At 39.6% G+C, this 20,051-nt stretch overlaps 1 protein-coding gene across 2 annotated transcripts in view; it reads right to left on the bottom strand.

Moving 5' to 3' along the window:
• Positions 1 to 372: 372 nt before the first annotated feature.
• LOC100728286 (protein kinase C-binding protein NELL1) overlaps positions 373 to 20,051 on the bottom strand; it is a 755,088-nt gene continuing 735,409 nt past the window's right edge. For both annotated transcript variants that reach the window (XM_063256788.1, XM_063256789.1), the window contains 4 exons: positions 18,795 to 18,988; positions 6,598 to 6,774; positions 4,029 to 4,253; positions 373 to 2,656 (listed from right to left, as the gene is read on the bottom strand). In XM_063256788.1, the coding sequence (XP_063112858.1) occupies positions 2,606 to 2,656; positions 4,029 to 4,253; positions 6,598 to 6,774; positions 18,795 to 18,988 (647 nt within the window). In that variant the 3' untranslated portion in view covers positions 373 to 2,605. The remainder of the gene's footprint in view (positions 2,657 to 4,028; positions 4,254 to 6,597; positions 6,775 to 18,794; positions 18,989 to 20,051) is intronic.

The following is a 20,051-nucleotide window of genomic DNA, read 5'->3' as shown; positions in this document are numbered from 1 at the left end:
CGAGTCTTATACTTAGCAGGCAAGCGTTCCACCACCAAGCTATGCTTCCAATTCCATGATTTTTAATAATTAACTGTTTCTGAAACTTTCTGTTTAGGGGAGATAGTTCAGATGAGATTAAACTCCAAAAGACTCACTTAACAGGTTCAAAACTCATTAGTATTGCCGAAAGGGGCACATAATGTGGATTACTGAAATGAGGCTCTGAGCTACACATTGTGGCATAAACTTGTAATCTTGGGCTGCTGGGAGGCTGGGTCCGTTCAAGACCATCTGTCCACTTAGTGAGAGCCTGTCTCAAAATAGACAAAGGTGGTGGGGCAGAGAGATGTACTTCAGCAAAGAAATTCAGCAAAGCCAAGAACAAAAAGGTTCTGTTTTATTAATCGTTTTATTTCCCCAGTAGAGTTTAGCAGAGACCATGTATGTAAAGTGCCCCAGAACACCTGATTCAATATTTAATAATACATAAATGTCACCCATTATTTTATAGAAAGCATATCCCACATTTGTGGAAGCTACTGCTATCTTAACTGTGCAATAAAGAAAATAAAGTTATGTCATCAAGTTAGCCCAGATTAAACATACCCCCATAAGGTCAATAAAGAGAAGCAAATATTATCTTATGATCGTGTTTGTTGAATAAGAATATTCTGCAATGAGCCATCAATTCTAATGGCAAGACAGAAAAGTGTGTACATACACATTCTCAAAACTGTTGAGTTTTGAAAGTTCCTTGAGAAAGATGTGGCAACATTTCTAAAATATGTATCGATGTTCAATAATCATCCGTACCAGAGAAAGGCAAACTTCTTCATTAGAAGGCAAGATGGTAATATTTTGGGCTTTCATAAGCCCCACGTGATGTGTGGAAACCACTGTACTCTGCTATTCTATCTCTGTAACTGTGCACATTTGGAAGATTAATAAGCCTATCTATTCTAATCAAACAGGGAAAGCTCTGGATTTGACCTGTAGGGCCAGTGTTCACAGATCCCAGACATACATATGATCACAAATTTTGCAAATGTTCCTGGTTCCAACAAAAATGAGAGGTTTCTTTTTAAATGATTTGTTATAAATATTTTCAAAAGAGTAATTTTAAAACTTTTCACTCTAGAGTTTCATTTAGGGAATTAAGATAGAGATGAGCTTTAATTTAACATATTATATCAGTCTTTGTCAAATGTAATACTTAATCTATTTTTATTACAAGTCATCACATGAAATTGATTTCATATAATGAAATACATTATTATAAAAGATTTCAATTATCATCTGAACAAATATCAATAAATAATAATGACAGTAAATGATATTTACAGTTTTAAGCTAAAAGTTCTAGTAGCTGTTAAGTGTCATTTTTAGCACGACTGATATAACAATTAGGTATTTTCAATGTTGGGGGAGTAAGTGAAAATCCAAGAACTAACTTGATTCAGAATAACTTGTGATTTGTCTGAAAGTAGAAAAGGTTGACTTCTCAGCTCAGAGAGCATGCCATTTACATATTTTATTCATTATGTATAATTTATACCTGACAATCCCTAAAAATGTTGCAGTGGCTCAAGTAAAACAATTCATTGTTCCAAGTAACTTCTGAACACACACATAGATTTTCTCAGAACCCTTTCATTCCTATGCAAGGCAATATGGTTTAGTGGAAAACAGCCTGGGACAAGAAGTAGAAGCCTTGGTTACCAAACCTGATGTATCCTCAATCAAGTAGATTTAAATCTTTTGGTTTACCAGACTCCTTAATTTAAGTTTCTGTCTTATAGGGTCAACAATACTATTCACTTCTATTATTATGATGCCTTTATTAATAATGATTGAAGTGCTTTGTTAGTTATTAAATAATATAAAATTTAACATAAAGATAATTTTGCTTTTGTAGGTAAGAAGGGCTACAAGCACTGCTACTTCTAAATTGTGGGTTAAGATTTTATTTTTTGTTTTGTTTATATTTCATTTTTGCAAGAGGAAGGGGAGAGCCCTTTTTCAAACACTTATTTGTGTTTCCATCCTTCCTTCTCTAAAGTAGCATGATTGCCTGCAGCATGCCTGAGCCGACCAAGTGGCCATCTAAGTCTGTTCAATAGTTGGATATATAATAACTTTTCTGAGGTTGGCTGCTACATACATATTTTTTATCAATTCATTGCACAAGAATCTCAATACTAAGTATGCAGTGTCTGGGCAAAATCACAATAGGCAATTTTATTTTATAATTTGATTCAGAAATAAAAAAATAGTTAATCAATGGTATTGAGTCTCTATCAATGTTAGTACACAAAATAAACCAAAAAATACATCAACATTTACCATGTACTTGCAAATGACCAGGTAAGGGAAACATGATTTACAACACCGGAAAATTCTGTTAACAACCATAGACTCGAACGCAATGCACTGTAGGTCATTTGGACTAGGTTAGCAGGAATGAGCAAAGTCGGTTCCAAAGGTGACCTCCAAACACCTTCCTCAGATGGAGACTTTGGTAATCGTCTGTGATTTTAAAAAAAGAAAGAAGCTCCTATTCTTCATCATGTTGGATGGCCATTTTGTCCATTTTTCTCCTGTGATGAGTCTGTTTTAAAGTACTTCAGTTATTCTGAAGACACTCTGAATCCACAGAGCAGCAGACTCTCCCATTCTGTATAGCAAGGACACAAGAGTTAGCCAAACAAGACCCAGAGCGTAAGCCAAGGAGCAATCTGCAATCTTTCTATTCCAAATGACTTTGTGCATTCTGAAACAAGAAATGACCACAAAAGAAACTGCTATGAAAATGCTAGAGCAGGAGCAGAAGGAACAGAGCACTGATGGGCCACTCAGGTTCTTTCTTATTCTGTGTCCTGATTGCCATGCAGGAAGGTCTAGGATGTCTTTCCAGTGGTCCAACTTTTCACACAACTCCTAAGCTACGCTTACTCCAAATGAGATTCTTTTAAAAAATACATGTCTGAAAGAGACAGTTTACCATTTTTTTTTAAAAAGGCTAATCAGAAATATGAGACAAATCTGAAGGCAAATCCAAGCTGGTTTCAGAAAAGGGGTGGATATTAGGTTTAAAAATAATATCTCCCATGATGACTTGGGAAGAGACAGTGGATATTTTGATACATATATCCCTGGAAATTCATTAACTAATACACATGTCCATGGGTGCTGATCACTTAGTACACTTAAAGGTATAGATGAGACCTTGCATTTTTGCTATATGATATATAATATTATCCTTTTTCCACTGGGGTTGCATCTTAGGAGAGTGCTTTCTAAGAAAGAGAAAATAACATTAACATCTCCACTGATACCTGAAGCTGAGCGAAGTTTTGATGAGCCCAAGTAGACAAGTATTTTTAACTTGCTTAACCATGGGAATCTTAAATAGATGCTTTGCTAAAGATGTGGACATGAATTAACCATTGCTCTAAATTGAGTAGAGTCACAGGTCTGCATGGGTCTGAAGGAACTGAGGCTCACTTTTCTAATCTTAAAGACCTATTAGGATATCTTATGAAAATTCCTCCAAAAAGATAGAAAATAAAAACAATCAAATGCTGTAGTCAGTACTGTGGGCCTCACACTAGGCACTCTGATGATTTCACCACACAGTTTCACCAAACACTCTTTCTTTTTACCATTGATGGTCTCATGCAAAACGTTATACAGTAACATTTTCCAGATTAAAGTAGATCTTTGTCCTTTCTTCCTTTTTTCTTTTTCTAATGCTCAGGCAAAAAATACCTTAATTCAGCTGTATTTTGGCTTAGAGTCAACTGACAAAATTCTGCAGTTCAAATGCCAGAGGGGATGGTTAGGATTCCCTGTAATGAATGTTTGTTCCTTTGGAATTGTCTCCTTACAAAGTGAAGTTAATGATCCACTTTACTAACCTCCTATTAGAAATCAATTCCTGTCTGGTCCTATGCAGAACCTGTGCATTCAGAAGCATCAGGAGAGATCCTCTGGCAACTGTTGTCCCAGCCGTTCAAGGCCTGACTATCCTTAGGACACCCAATTACCTTGCATTTGCAAGTCGTGCAGGGCGATCCAGCCATGGTCCACAGCGCCCCGCTCAGCCTGGAAACACCGGTGCTGTCCACACACGTTTTCCTGATGTCATAGGCGATGTTATCAGCCAGGCAGGGGTCACTGACACAATGCGCACAGCACTCTCCTTCCAACAGTGCCGTGTACTCACAGCTCAGACTGGGGCATGCGAGTGGCCAGCAGTCCACCTCTCCTTCCTGCAGAAAAGAAGCCAAAAATTACTCCTTGTCTTTCATAGAACAGGTCCTTCTCAACTCCCAGAAGGGGAAGGAAGCACAGAACTTGCCTTCCTTTCCTCATTAAATGTTTCTAGTAGGCATCATTTTGGGTACAACTCATTGCTTCTTTGAAGAAATCCTACAGACGCTGCCTTCTCCAGATGATTTTGCAGACCACCCATTTTACACTCCATAGAGAGTTAGGTCAGCTACTCTATGTGCCAATCATGGCTTGTAATTGTTCTCATCATGACGTCTGGATTAAGGTTATCATCATAGCTGCACATTAAGTGTCAATGCTTGGACTGATTTTCTGATGCTTAGCATAGTTTTGGTCAAAATATGCCCATAAAGTGAATAAATAAATAGATGGTAAGATACTCGCTTATATATGAAGAGATGGTGATTTTTCTTGAGGTCAAAGTGGAGCCCAAAGCAATGTAATATTTCAAGCTCCACTTCATAAGCTGCTATTAAATTTAAAGTTGGATATTTTCAGCAAAAAAAATATTTCCAACTTGTTTTGGAGTGTAATGTGTGATGAGTGAAATCTGCATTGCAGTTCAAACGGGCTTCCTCTGGTCTCAGCACGTGGCACCTGGGGCTCCATGGATTGGGTAGGGTAGGATGTTTCTCTATGCAGCCAGTTCTGCTATCAAAACACTCACTGAGATGTACAGGGACCCACACTGAACTCTTCAGTCATTGTCACAAGACAGTGGGCTTTTACAGGGACTTTTAGTATCTATCTTGCTCACTATCATATCATCCAAAGTCTGGCATAGGCAAACTCTTGATAAATATTCGTTACATGTGGCCCATATTATTCTGAAGTAATCTCAAATTAGTGTGTTTATCATTTTTGTGCTTCCAAAATCATATTTACCTTGGAGTCTGGGAATGGAAGTTACTTTTGAAATTCTACCTATGAAAATTTAATGGGTAAGATTAATACCAAGTCTTCTGGTATGACTTGGGAATGACTTCTTGAAAAGAAATGCAGTTTTCAAGACTGGTGTGAAAACTAATGTTGTATTGGATAATTATTTTGGTACTGGAAATTAAAGCCAGGGACTTTGTACTGAGGTACATCCTCAGTCCTTTTAAATTCTGAGGCTGAGTCTTACTAAGTCATTTTGATGCCCAGGCTGGGCTCACACTTGCACTTCAGCCTCCTAGGGCACTAGAATTACAAGTGCCTGGCGGCACATCCTGGCCCTTGAGTGGGAACTTTAAAATAAAAACATATTCTAATCTCTGAGTTACAGCCCTTGGGATTATGAATGCCTGAGAAGAATATACATCTTTAACATTATCTGAACATTGGCCTGGAGATTTTAGGAACTCTGATCAAAATTTAGAAGATGATTCCTGTGACTTTGTTTTTATATAGCAGCCATAGACTCAATAATTCATTTCAACAAAAGTTTAACACTCATCCATTATGAGTCAATCCATCCAAATCATCAGATGGGATATTCTATATTTGTGAGCTCGTCACTAATGGAAAATCACTTTTACTATGATAAAGTATCCTAAAAATCTCATCCATAGAAACCTATCTCTCTTTCTACTCCCTCCCTCTTAGAAACCAAATGAACCAGAAATTAAGCCTTTTCCCTGGACTCTTTCAAATGTGATTATCTATAATTATGCCTGAATTAATATCTAAAACAACTTTTGTTTTTTCTATATGGATGTTTAGCATCTAAGAGAGATTTTTCATTATAGGAAATACAAATAGCAGCCACTGTGCACTGACCGCCTTCCTTGTGTCAAGTCCTGTATTTTCTCTTCACATACCTCCTTTATTCTTCCTAATTGCCTCATAAAACAGTCAGTGACATGTGTACCTGTCCACATTTGCAGGAAAGAATGACCAGGTACAAGGTTAGGAACTGCCCAAGCTAACCACACATAAGGAGGGAAGAAATAGAATTGGATTCTACATTTTTATCACTCAATCTCTACTTCTACTATATTTTATTCTGTCTTGTATTGGAAGCTTTAATGATTATAACACAAAAATAAAGGATTTGGCTCTCTAAAGACTAAATGTACCCATCAATGCTTGGAAAGCAATCTGTCTTGAGAGATTTTTTTTTTTTAAAATCTGGACTTTCTAAACAGTAACAGCTGTAAATTAGCAGCGATTGAACCAAAACTGTTCCATTAATGTGTTCCTTAGGATTTACATTCATATGAGTTCTTTAGGCAGATCACATAGCCACAGCCTCACAACTGTCTGCTTAGTATTACACATAACTGGGAACCATAGCCCATGGGCAATGAGCCCTTCCAAGGCAGAGGGCAGCTGACATACCAGACACCGACACTGCTGGCAGCCGTGGGTCCAGTTGTCTCCACTTCGATAGAGTTTGTGTCCATTTTGATCTAAACATTGGCTTGTGACCCTGGTGTCACACTCTGGGCAACAAAAAAGGTCAACACTTGGATTGAGACAATCACATGCTGTCCGTCGGCAGAAGATCTTCCCATTCTGTTTAGGAATGAAATTAAGGTAGGATCATCAATACAGAAGCAGCGGGACAGCCACACTGTGAGAAGCAAGTCTTCTAAATACTTTACAGAGCACACAGGACAGATTTCGGAGTCTCAGCCATCACCGACTCATCTGCTGTCTTCAAGACAGATGCCTGCTGGCCTGTTCCTGTGAACACAACCTTTCTTCCCCTAACTTTGCCTACAAAGGCACCCAAGTCGGAATGTAGACACTTGTACGTTTGACAAAGAAATCAATAGGTTCCTTGGAAATGTTTTCAACATTTCCTTAAAAATCATGCTTCTGAGAAAGAGCTAAAGCTCATATAGGGATATAAAATGTTACATTTGAGTGAAGAATTATGCTCCCACCTTTGTCTTAGGTTTTAACAATACCACTTACCAGGTTCAAGTGCAGTCATCTAATTTCATTTCTATCCTAACACTGGCAGGAAGTCTGATGGGTGTGCTTTTTTTCACAAGAGTTAACCGAGGCTCAGAAAGGCTAAGTGACTTGACCAGGAGCACACGTGCCAGTGACTTTGAGCACCAGTGCCAAATCCTATGGTTTAAGACAGTTTTTCTTCCCCATGGTGGCCTCAAGGATGTTCACTTGAAGGGATCATAAGTAGGTGCCAGCTTCCCTCTCGAAGCATTTCACAAAATTACAGGCACAATGCAATGTCTAGAGCACCGGCCCTGGGGACTCACAGACATAAAGCAATGAGGGTCAATAGCACTTGTACATTTGGAGTGAACATTTTGCAGGATTCTTATCATGACTGCCTCACAGCAACTACCCACCTCCAACAATGAAGCAAGTTAAATGCGAGAGAAAGCCTGTGGTCACATTTAGGGTTATAATTATTTTGATGAATATTTTAAAAACTAAAACACCAAAAAAAAAAGATTAAAAAAAGAAAGGGGCTGGGGACTTAGCTCACTTGTATAAGCAGCTGCCTAGTACGTGCACAATTGTGAGTTCAATCCCTGGTACCAATAAAAAAAAAAAAAAGATAAATACTAAATCAAAACTCTCAGGGATGGGAAATATCTTAGAGGACACATAACCGATCTTCTCTGTAGATCAAGATTTAAAAGCCATCAAGCCTATGCATAAACTTCTCCAGTCTTCAAGAACTCACCCCACTGGGAAGCATTTAAAATGTGCTTTTTGTGTATTTCTTAATACTGCATGCATTGTTTCTCTCCATTGTGTTTGGTTCATAGAACTCCCCATACCGTCTATCATATTCCAACTCTTCAGTTCTTAGAGGAATTCTGCTCCGTTTTTCCTCCCCTCTGGGTTAAATACTTCTAATTTCTTGACCCACCTCCAAAATTTCTTCCTTTCTGTCACAGCTGCTTTCACTTTCAACAGTTTTGAATATTTTCTATCAACATCCTTGCTGTCATTATCTGCCACAAATCTAATGCTTATTCTGTGTCATGCATTATGCTAATTTCTTTATAGGTGCTATCACATTTAATCCTGATAATCTGTGAAGGAAAATTTAATCTTCATTTCTCTTCCTTTTTAATTTATTTTTATTTCAAAGAGAACAGAACAAAGCAGGTCATGGCAAAACAATGCAAACAACACAGGATTTCAAAACAAGACAGCAGGAAATCGGCAATGGCTACCATAACGTCTGTTGTTTTCTTCAAGATAGTTGTCCAAACCTTCACGCACAATGAACTCAAGACAAAATAGTGTAAACTGATCAAATAAAAGGATGAAAGCATTACAAGCCTTCAAAACCCAACAATAGAAAAATCAACAATGGCCTCTATTATGTCTCTTGTTCTTTTCAAAACAGCTGTCCATACCTGCACATATTGAAATTAAAAAATACAAGACAGACAGAACCAATCAAGCCAAAGAATAAAAGCGTTATGGGACTCCACAAGAAGATGATAGGGAATTTGGTGCCTAGCTCAGGAGTAGAGCATTTGACTCTAATGAGTTGGCTGAGCAAGAACTAAGCATGTCATCAGCAGCAGAGGGAACTGGGGTTCAGGCCACTTTGTTGTAAGTGCTGTACTTTCTCTAATGCAGCCTGAGATCAATGTTTACTTTCTTACTTTGGTTCTGTCACAGTGTTGGCTTGCACTGAGCTTAACGAAGTCTAAAACTTCACTAAGCCCCATCTCATTTTGTGCAGCTGGTTGTTAGGGGCAGTGAATTTATTACTTGATGTCCATTCCTGATGGATTTCACTTTGTTAGATCCATCTCATCTTTCTTGCCTGCCACAGTGTTTTCTAAATGTTCTGTGTGTCATCCACCAGACTGCCATCCCTCATAGCTTAGTGACATTGAACACAGGGATGGATCTGCTCTCAGGGTCTTCATCTACTTCATCTGTAACAATGCTGAATCAGACAGAGCTTACTGAGATAAATGGAGAGTTAGCTAAAGTGAAAGCTTTCAAAAGCTTTACATTCTTTGTGGAAAATATAAAGGAAATTATAGTTATACAGGTAAAAAGGCTAAAAACCTGCTTCCCCTCAAATTGTGTGCACTGGATCTATTATACAGGAACATAGGAAATCAGGTTTCATAAAGACTTGTGTGCACATGTGCAGAAAGAGACAGAGAGAGAGACAGAGAGAGAGAGAGAGAGAGAGAGCCCTAAGTGGCATAAACACCTTCCTCACAAGGTCCTGAGTTCAATTTCTGGTACCAAAGAGACAGAGAGAGACAGAGAAAGAGACAGAGACAGAGATAGAGACAGACAGACAGACAGACAGACACACACACACACAGAAAGAGAGAGAGAGAATGAGAGAGAGAATTGAGTCAGAGAATTCAATTATCCAGGAATTGTCGTAGGAATCTTTCAGCAATAAGCTTTTTATTTACAACTCATACCATTATTTTAACTTAAAATATTTTGTGTAATCAAGGCCTCAAGTGAGTACGTGGAGCTTACTTTGAACTAGTGGAGGCTAAGAAAAGCAGTTATAGCTGCAGCCAGAGGCCATTTATCAACTCAGTTTTCTGACACTGTCTCACTGGCCCGAAGTATAAAGGGACTAAGCCTTGGGAACCAACAAGACCTAGTCCATGAACAGCAACAAAAGTAAATATGAATTCATTCTGCAGAGGTTAATGCACTTCTAGCAGTGAGACCCCATCAGAATGTCTGGTTTCTTCTTACAAGTTGATTAGAAGAATAAATAAGAATAAATAAGAAGGGTTCAAGGTTAGTACAAAGTAAAGCAATTTTCCATCTCTTTAGGTACATAAAATGACAGAGGACCCTCTCAGCTTCCAACATGTCTCAGAACAGTGGCTTTGAATTACAAAATAACTTTCAAGAAAATCACTTTAATACTGAAAGTGTCACAGGTGACTCCATTAATTCAATGTGAATGAATGTGATTATAAACCCTGTCATGATTTATGTCAGTGGCCCCCAGGCCTCATGCGCTTGCTTTGTGCACTTGTGATTGGTTCATTGTCTAGTGCTTGGATTGATGGTGTCAGTGCTACACCCGCCTAGGGGTGGAGCCAGCATACAATGTAATGGCAGGAAGAAGGCATGTTTCTCTCTCTTGCTGTTTTCCACCTTGCTGTTTGCAGCTCCCATGAACTGCAGCCCTGCCGTGGAGCCAACTGAGTATGGACTGAAACCTCCAAAAACTGTAAGAAATAAACTTTTCCTTTCCCAACTTTGGGCATCAGGTATTTTGTCTCAGTGATGAGTAAAAAGTAACTAAGACAAACCCTCAGCTCATGCAGCATCATCACAGTGGGTAAAAACTTTAGGGAGATTTGAGGCTGTGAATGGTGAGGGAACCTTCTTATTATAATAATCCTTGAGGCTCCTCTAGGGTTTGACCTCCACCCATGGCAGGCATTGAAGAGACGAAGAAAGCTCGTTCCATCTGCTGCTTCCCCTCCCCTTCTCCCTTCAAATCCAACTAGGTTAAGTTTTAACTTCCTAAAGGCCATAAAACAAAGGCCTGAGGTACTAGCTCCTGACATCCTGGGTCTTCCCTATCTGGTAGCCCCGTCACAAATTGTGTTAATTGCATCAGATTGTATTAGATTGTACATTCTTCACAGAAATAGCTTCGTTTATATCATAGTAATACCTATAACTGTAAATGTGTGTCTTCCTTTTTCCCTGGGTAAAAGATTGATATGTTAATCAATGCTCTCTTCTGTAAAGAATTGTAAAATCTTACCCAATTGATATGTTAACCATTGTTGCCCTCTACAAATAAAAAGGTTGTGGTGCTAAAGTAAGGTAATTATGTCAGGAAACTCAGAGATAAAGTCTGCTGACTATGCTAATCAAGATTGGGAAGTATGTCAGAACCAAGCCACACAGGAGCTAGGTGACCTAAAAATAAGCTGTACAAAACAAGACAGTTAATCAACTCTGACCCACTGGTCGCCCCTCATGATCTGACCAATCACAAATGGACAAATCACCAACTGTTCTGCTCTAACTGCTATGATTGGCTTCTGTAACAATGCTTGCTTGCTTTGCGGTTTTCATCCTTAAAAACACCAGCCTTGCCCCAACTCAGGGTTCTCCGTTTCCACCTGTTTGGAGGACCCCGTGTACACGGAATAATAAAAACCCCATTGTTTTTACATGAGAGCGAGGCCCTTGGAGTCTTCCTCGCGACACCGGTCTAACAGCATCACTACGATACCAAAGACATATTGTACCCCCTTCTTCCTCAAAAGCTGAATGTTTTTATTGTTTTATCATAAATTTAACTATGAGCAATTAATTGCAATATGTGATTTGTTTCTGAATTTTAAAAAGTAGGACATAGGCTTTGTTAGAAAACTTACACATGAATCATTCTTATTATGCCATGGAAAATTTTAGGCTTGATAGTATAAATTATACATTTTATAACCAAACAGTCAACAGAATGACACATATACTCAGGACTGTTACGCTATGAACTAATTTTTTTCTGCTACTGAGTTTTGAAAATTTTAAATCAAGAAAGTGGACTTTGGTAAAAAATTATTGATGTAAATTGAATAAAACTACAATCTAGGAAGTCTAGATTTGATCTGTTTGCTTCTCTAAATAAAGTTCTGTTGAAAAGCATTACATTTACATGTATTTACACTATCATCTATGGGTACATTTCCATTACAGTAGCAGAATTTTGGGACTTCATAGCACCCCTGGGAACCAGATAGAAATGCAAATTCTTGTGCCCCACACTGTACCTGCTGAATCAAGGGTGGCAACACTGATCAAAATGCTAAAAATCCTCCAAATAATCCAAGAGCAAATGAGAATTGAGGATAGAGAAATAACATCAGCCACCCAGCTGGGGAGTTAGCACACTGTAGCCATTTCTTGCAATGAAAAGGCGGGCTTGGAACTAAAAACTTCAGTCAGGGAAACAAGTTAAAATCGTGTACTTTGTCTGGACCCCATTGGTGTTCAGGGCTGAACTAACCCTGCTGCCATATGCATCTTTCACAGAATATGATACGCAAACTTAGGGCTTGCATAGCCAATCCTGCTATTAAACACGCCATAAAGAAGAAGGTATTAGTAACACTGTTGGTTGCGAATCAGAGCTCCTTTCCAGAAAGAGGCACTGACTCCTTCAGGGGCCCCGGCATGGCCCACCTCAGTTTCTGGGCTACACTGTTTGGAAGCCAGGGCAAGGGCCACGCCTTAACGACAACCTCACACCAAGGTCCTCTCCAGTTTGCATTTCCCTTTCCCTTCTGTGCTGCTGAAGCAGTTCTGGGCTTTATTTAAATATAGCAGGTGACGAGTTACTTGTGGCATTGCTTTCCACACTCTTGTCACTTCCAGAAAAGTTCCAGGGCTGTTACTACCAAAATTTAGCATTTAGTTTTCAGGCAAATGTTATTAACTTAAAAAAAAAAAAACCTAAATGAGAAGCAGAAAAATGAAAGAACCCCATTGTTTGTTCTCTTTCTTCCACTAAACTTTCCTCTTTCTGATGATAGGACAGTTGTCCCCCATTAGACACAGGAGATACACCCCAAGACCAGATAGGTGTCTGCCCCCATAAACAATGCTGAATCACACATGGCCTGTTTTAATTTTTTTCCTATACATATGTACCTATGACAACTTACAAAGTTGGTACAAAAGAGATGAATAGCAATAATTAATAATAAAACAGTAGCAACTATTTTCAAGATGATAATATGTAATCTACTAACAGGTGATTTCTTACTGTTATGTTTTTTTTTTTTTTTTTGTAGTTCTGTATTATGTGTACCCTTACACCGCTTTGTTTTGTTTTGTGTTTTTCTCTTTTTCCTCTTAAATAAAAAAAATAATAAAACAGTTTTAACAATACACTGCAGTAAAAGATGGATGAACATGAGTCTCGTTCTCATGTTATTTTGTGTATTTATCCACATTCTTGTGATTCTGTGAACGACACAGGACTGTGTGATGGGATGAGTGAGGTGAGTGACATTGATACTGGAATGTAGTCTTCAGTTGTGACCTGAGGGTTACTTCCTACCACCCTTTGTCTTAGCTAGAAAACCAAGAAGTGATGTGACAGAAGTGCTAGTTGAATGCAAACACGAAAACACCACAAAAATCCACGTGACGACCAGGACACCTGCCACGTGACTAATGATGCCTACACCAAGGAAGCGAATGACTCATGTCCAAGGCTGAGTGGAGCAGATGACACAGATTTCATCTGCCCACTCGGAACAGCAAGGGATTTAGTATCTGTGAATTATCGCTATAATTTTCTACTTACTATCCTTGGAATGTGGCTGAACACACATAGCTCAACTACAGGAATGGAAATGATAAATAGTAGGCCTCTGATGTGGTGCCCATGGGAAGTGAGTTGGACGTGCAGCTGGGCATGCGACTGAAGCTAGCAGCAGGTGCAGAGATGCCTGATACGAGCTCTGGATCTTTCTCTGTGGGTGACACCTGAACTCTGCTTACCCAAAAAAAATGGGCAGCTAATGCTCCAGGCACCCTGGAGCTTCTGCTTTGCCTGCAGAATAGGAAAGACGTATGGAAGCTCAGCCTCTGGCATCCCCATAACCTCACCTCTCCCATAACCTACCTCTCTCCCTCCTGCAGTTTCTCATCCCCACTCTTCCCAGCCTTCACCACAACCTAGGTGATTCTCTCCAGTTAGTTTCCCTCTCCTCAGGTCAGCTGTCATGCTGCTGGTCAGGCCTTGGGGGCAGCATGCTCAGCTCAAATGTGAGGTCTGTCAACATGGATTCTAAACATTGCTGCACACATGATGAAATCTCAACCACACGCTCTGCTCTATTCCCAGGCTTCCTCTACAGGCTCCTCCCTGACTACTTCCTTCCCAATTCCACTCACCCCAATACTCTAATCACACCATCTACTCCATGTTTCCAGTACCACGTGCATTCTTTTCTTTTCTTTTTTGTCTTTTTCATTTTTATCGGTACCAGGGATCGAACTCACGACTGTACACTTGCAAGGCAGACACTTATGCCGCTGAGCTAAATCCCCAGCCCCTACCACATGCATTCTTAAGCTTCTGCATCTTTGCTTTCACAGTTCCTTCTGTATGGGATTCACTTTCCCCATATTCCTATACAGCTAAATTCCTCATTCAAGGGTCATTTACTCTGGGCAGCCGTTCTCTATTCCTTTTTGAAGCTTTGGTAACATTCTTTTGTCTGGGTTCTCATAGCAAATGACTCATTATTACAGGAAGACAGGGGATCAAATGTAAAACTTTTTCTTTCTCCTTCTCCATCACTCCCAACAGAAACAAAGTGACTCACACCAATGGGCACATTTTCTAGGGCTTGATAAACTTGATTCCTCTACATTTCTAGGTGACATGAGTAGAAACCAAATATGTCTTCTTAAGGAAGGCTTAGACGAACTTATGAGCAGAAGAGTCACCAATATATGTCTACGGCAATCATCTGGGTGTAGACAAGACTTAAAAGCCAAGACAAGAGTGATAATTTTTACTTTTTTTATAATACAGATAATGATTAAACAACATGGTTGTGAATGTCCAACAACGGTTCTTTGCCTAATCAACAAGTGATCAAAAGTTGAACAAAGTCTTATTACTTCCAAGGAAGGGCTTGAACTGTAAGAAAAAGCTTAAAGCTATCTGCAGTGGCCAAGCTTTACACTGAACTCCATTCATCTGCAGACATGGTTCTAGCCCCTTCTTTCATTTGACATGAAACACTAACAACCTAACCAGTGTTCTGATGCTCAAGAAGAAATTAGCCTTTTAGAACAGCTTTGACTCTGTTTCTCTCCATGTTGAGTCTTGACCTTTTATTAGCTTGTGTGACTCTGCTCTTATATTCTTTGTCTTTATGTGAAATGAAAACATCAAAGATACTACTGGAAATAACTCATACCTTCACCTTGATTTTATAGCCTCTAAAATGATATCATTATGACCATCCATTGGATGCTTAAATACTGACAATATTTCTTATGAAATTGGAATAAAATACTTTCAACTGAAAATGACAAAAAGCAAACAAGGAGATCATGATTTTTTTTTATAAGAATGATTTCCGGAATTGATTCAGTGCTTGTTCAGGACCTAAACAAGGTACTCCTCATCCTTACAACCTCTGGAAAGTTATGGTATAAATTAGCAACTAGTGCAGCTGAGAAACATAACTTTGACAAAAAGATTTATGTAAAGGAATACACCAAGTTTTTGTTCAGAAAAGGAAGTGTGGGTGCATCTTCTTAATGAAATAAAATTGCAAGAATTGCTCATCTCCCATGGAAATTTCAGTCTCATTTTCATAAGACTTTTGAAGCACTTTAGGAGTCAAAGTAGAATAATTTAGAATGCTTGGCTTATTAACATACCTAATTAATGACACCCTGGGAGTTTTAATGATGGATAGGTTCCCTGCTTTATTATGGATTTAAAATAAAAGCTTACAAAAGGATAGGCTCACAGGAGTCAATACTCCAGTTAAATCTCTTGCTATGGGAGGGCCTGCTGGTCTATAAATGTTGAAAAGGTCTTGGATTCAGGCTGTGGTCATCCTCAAAAGTTTGGGCAAACAATATTTTCTCAAAAAAGAAATTAGCAAAGAATGCTCATTTTGCTGGCTGAACACAAAGTCTCTTCCATTATGCCTTTTCCACTATTCTAGCCCACGGTGAAGTTTTCTCTCTCTCTCTCTCTCTCTCTCTCTCTCTCTCTCTCTCTCTCTCGCTCTTTTAGGAAAAAACTCACAAAGTTTATTAAAATTTCAAGCAACACCAGAAAATTTCAACAGAATTTTCCTTATACTAGTCTTACATTTCCATGATGAATACAACTATTATGCACAGCAAACGTGTACTAATAAAAATTTTAAGAAAACTTTTTTTTACAAAGGAAAATCAATGCAAATCCTGAAGACACACACTGGGATGATGAGTCAGATAGTGGAAGTGTTCACACTTTCAGAATACATCAGAGCCCAGCTCCCTGCCACAACTTTCTGACCCCATGGGATCAAAACCCATTACCTCTTTCTTCATCTATAGTAGGCTGAGACTTTCTGTTCACCTAAAAGTTCCCCACAAAATTTTAAAAATATGTTTTTCTCAAATGACTGTGTAAACCCCAAGCTGATTTATCACACTAATCATGTAGACCTTTGTTAGCCATCATCCCGAAACTATATCTCAAGCTAGGCTGTGCACAGTACCATGCGTTATGCCATCTTAAACAACAGAAGGCTGCCTTGGCTCAATGTCTCCCATTTGTGGCCCCTGCTTTGGAGAGGAAGGCGAGAAGGGAGAAGTTGTCTCTGCCTCAAACACAGGTGGCTTCTTCCTATGGATGAATGTGGTCAAGTGAAGCTGTTGAAGATGTCCAAGGAAATGAAAAAACAGGACTCTTGTAATTTCTGGAGCAAACTGGCATCACATTTCAAGCCAAGTTTGTTATTTTCCAGTTTCAGCTAAGTTGCCCAAGACATTGAAGCTCTCAGATCACTGTGATACTAGCAGCTCATCAGATTGGGGTTACTAAGACTTGTGTTTCAGCCTCTAATGACCTGCTCTTTGTCAGGGGTCTGCCACTGGGGTGGACGAAGGTGGCTTTTTCTTTGGAACATTTTTTCAAGTGAGATGATGCATGCGGGCTGCAGGAAAACTGACAGGAAAAGGAGAGAGCAAGTTTGATGGCTCCTTTCATTTTGGGGAGGCACAGGTAGGGACTCAGGAGCTGGCTCCTTGAAGCTCGGCCTGGATGGCATTTTCTCTGGTTGCTATAGGTCTTCTAGGATCTGTAGGAGGGTCTTCTTGAGGTCAGCTCAGAGCCCAGCTTGGGGTTCATTGGCTCCCTGATTTGTTTCTTCAAGATTTCCAACTTTTCCCTCACAGCTACCATTAGACGATTCTTCACCAGATCCATGGCCTGCTCACTCTTATTGATGGCCACCAAGCAATTCTTCCTGGGCTCTGAATCTTCTGGCTTTGTCTCAAAAGTCCACTCTCAGTCATCTGCCAGTTCCTCCTGCTGCCCCTCTGCCTCTGGCTGCCCTCTGGGGTTACAGATATAATTCTCAACAAATCACAGTATGGTGTTAAGATTTGTTTTCTTCTAGCAAATGCTGTTCTTTGAGTCAATACCATATGATTAAATATTATAGTCAGTGCGTTAAGCTTTTTAAAAATGTCTCTCCACTATTAACATACTAGAGAATTCGAGCTACACTGATCAATCAATAAAATGGATTAACAAATTTGCCCATTTTAACATTACCAGTAGGTATCATCTGTAGCATTTGCATGATGTGTGTCAATATGAAAACTACAAGCCTTGCAATGAATAAGCTCAAAGTCCTTGTGGACTATGCAAATGTCCCAGGTCTAGATAGTCACTTGAATCTTCAGTACTTAGGCAAATTACTTGCCCCTTACAGACTGAGCTTTTTCCTTTTATATCATTTGCTATAATGAATGTCACACAAAGAGTGTCCAAAACAGCAGGTAATCAATAAATGGAAGAAATAAAGCTAAATTTGGGGCCTTGGAACTTAGTTTAAGCATAAGAGGAAAATGCAAATGTTATGCAATAGGTCGAGAGCAATATTGCTTTCCTAAAGAGGTCCCCCTGAGTCTCTTGGTCTATAGCAGACTTGAAGGCTAGGCAGATGAATTTTATTATTTTTAATGCTTATTCTAGTTCTGTTTCTAGAGAGCACACTGAATTTACCAGGAGACCTGACTCTCTAATAGAATCATAAGCAAATAATTGCTCTTGGTTTTCATGTCCATAAATCCCAAAATTAAATAGTCTCTTCCCAATGGACATAGAAATTCAAGGCAACAGCTACATTAAGGTAATAACAAATAAAAATAAATGGGAAAGATCAACAAAAGAAACACTAAAGCACAAGGGAATCAAATACTTTAATAGCCCCATTTCACAAAGCATAAAATAAAACCACATGGTGACAGAATTTTATTTCCATAAGTATTAAGCTCACTGGCAAGCAATTTAATGTGAGGAATGGCCCAGGACTGAGAAGGTTAAAAAAGAAACCAACGATAAAGACAACTTGTACTATTGTTATTGTTAGCTTTGAGTGGAAGTCCACCTGTCTGGCCGCTGGAAGCAAGAAAACGACCCTCACTGTCCTGGAAGCTACAGAAAGTGAGCAAGTTCATCATCATCTTAGGCAAAGTATGGTTTCAGTGAGAAAGTTTACAGAAGAGCAGGGAGAGGGCTTGTTAAGCTCTCCTGTAGCCAACCTTAAATTGGAGGCTCCCAGTGGGCAGAGGATCACTGCTTTCCCTGCCCTGCTTTCCCTTGCTGCAGTCTCTGATCAGACTCACTTCTCACCAAGTGCACAATGATTCAAAGCACATTTCCGGTCAGGCAGCATCACTGTTAGCTGAAGTGTAGATCAGAACAGGAGGAGCTTTTCAGGAACTACCGAGGACCCACAGGACAAGAAGTGGGAGGCAGAAAGGTCAAGATGGGGGAGAGAAGAGTAATTGCAGATTCCCCTGCACCAGGTCAGCCTCACCTTGCAGGAACACACAGAGCACCTGTCTTCTTTCAGGATCCACACCTGCCCATTGCGCTTCAGACCTCCTTCGTGGGGACAATCGCCAGAACAGGAGGGCCCAGAGGGACACAGACAATCATAGCCCCCGGCCAAGTTGATGCAGGCTGAATCATTCCAACAGGTGTGAGTTCTTAAGGCACATTCATCAATGTCTGCAAGGAACAAAGCACAGGGCTTTAGGGTCTTGCCAAGGAAATGCACAAAAGTAACAATCATCTGCCATAACACTGAGTGACACTATCAGACATGCACCTTGTCCCCAGTATGGCTGCTGTGCCAAGCTCTTCCCATGCATCATTTCCTTCCTCTGTCAGGCAGCTTTGTGTTGGAGGCTCTGCTCTTATTCTTGTCTTATAAATAATAGAGGCCACTAGAGTTAAATAGCAAGTGATTATCCTGAAAAATCAAGCCCAGACCTGCCTGACTCCAGTTATCAAAATATCTAGTAGCAGCTCTGACTGCTTTTAGGATATTCTCAAGTGCTCACTTATCCAGAGGCCGTACACTCCGCTGATTCATTCACTGTGTGCACAGATTGTCAACTGAGTAGGAACAAGAGGGCAGTGAGGCAACCTGGACCCAGTTAGGTCTCCCTTTCCCCAATCTTGAATTCAAGGCTGAACTATAAATGTGACTAATTATTGACAGCTAATTGAATTCCTTCCACCCTAATGATCGGTGTATTTTGATACCACATACTAAAAACCAGAGCTGGAGTAGAGTCTGGTATGGCTGCTAATGAAATACGTATCTATGATATGCTTTTTTCATTGACATCCCAGTAAAGCAAGATGTAGATCCAGCCAGCTCATTATGCTGGGCAAAGCAGAGTGAGAGCTTTGCAATACCCTAAACACATGCCTGGCTAGACTGGATTGCAGTCTTTCCCAGAGGGCAATCCATTCCCTCACTAGGCAGCCAATGGTACCTGTGAATAACTTTTTAAAACAAATCTCCTTGTAAAACTGAGAGGCAATGTATGACCTGGCAACTTTTACTCACTGGTACTATTTGTGAGATTCCCTCAGAGGTCTTTCATTTTTGTAACATTTTTAAGCCATCTGAAGGTCCCTGTAATTTGTCTATCAGAGTCCTCCATTTCCCTTGAATAATCTACTGTCTGCAAGTACCCTTCAGATAGTAATATGAACTAGATTTCCTTAACAACATGCTATGCACAAGATTCTTTGCACCCTATATGTTTTAAGTGTTGAA

The sequence above is a fragment of the Cavia porcellus genome, unplaced genomic scaffold, assembly GCF_034190915.1.
Source record: "Cavia porcellus strain 051 isolate PalLab524CR breed Dunkin Hartley unplaced genomic scaffold, mCavPor4.1 scaffold_9, whole genome shotgun sequence".
In the NCBI taxonomy this organism is placed as follows: Eukaryota; Metazoa; Chordata; class Mammalia; order Rodentia; family Caviidae; genus Cavia; species Cavia porcellus.
This window is presented reverse-complemented; position numbering and strand designations above follow the sequence as displayed.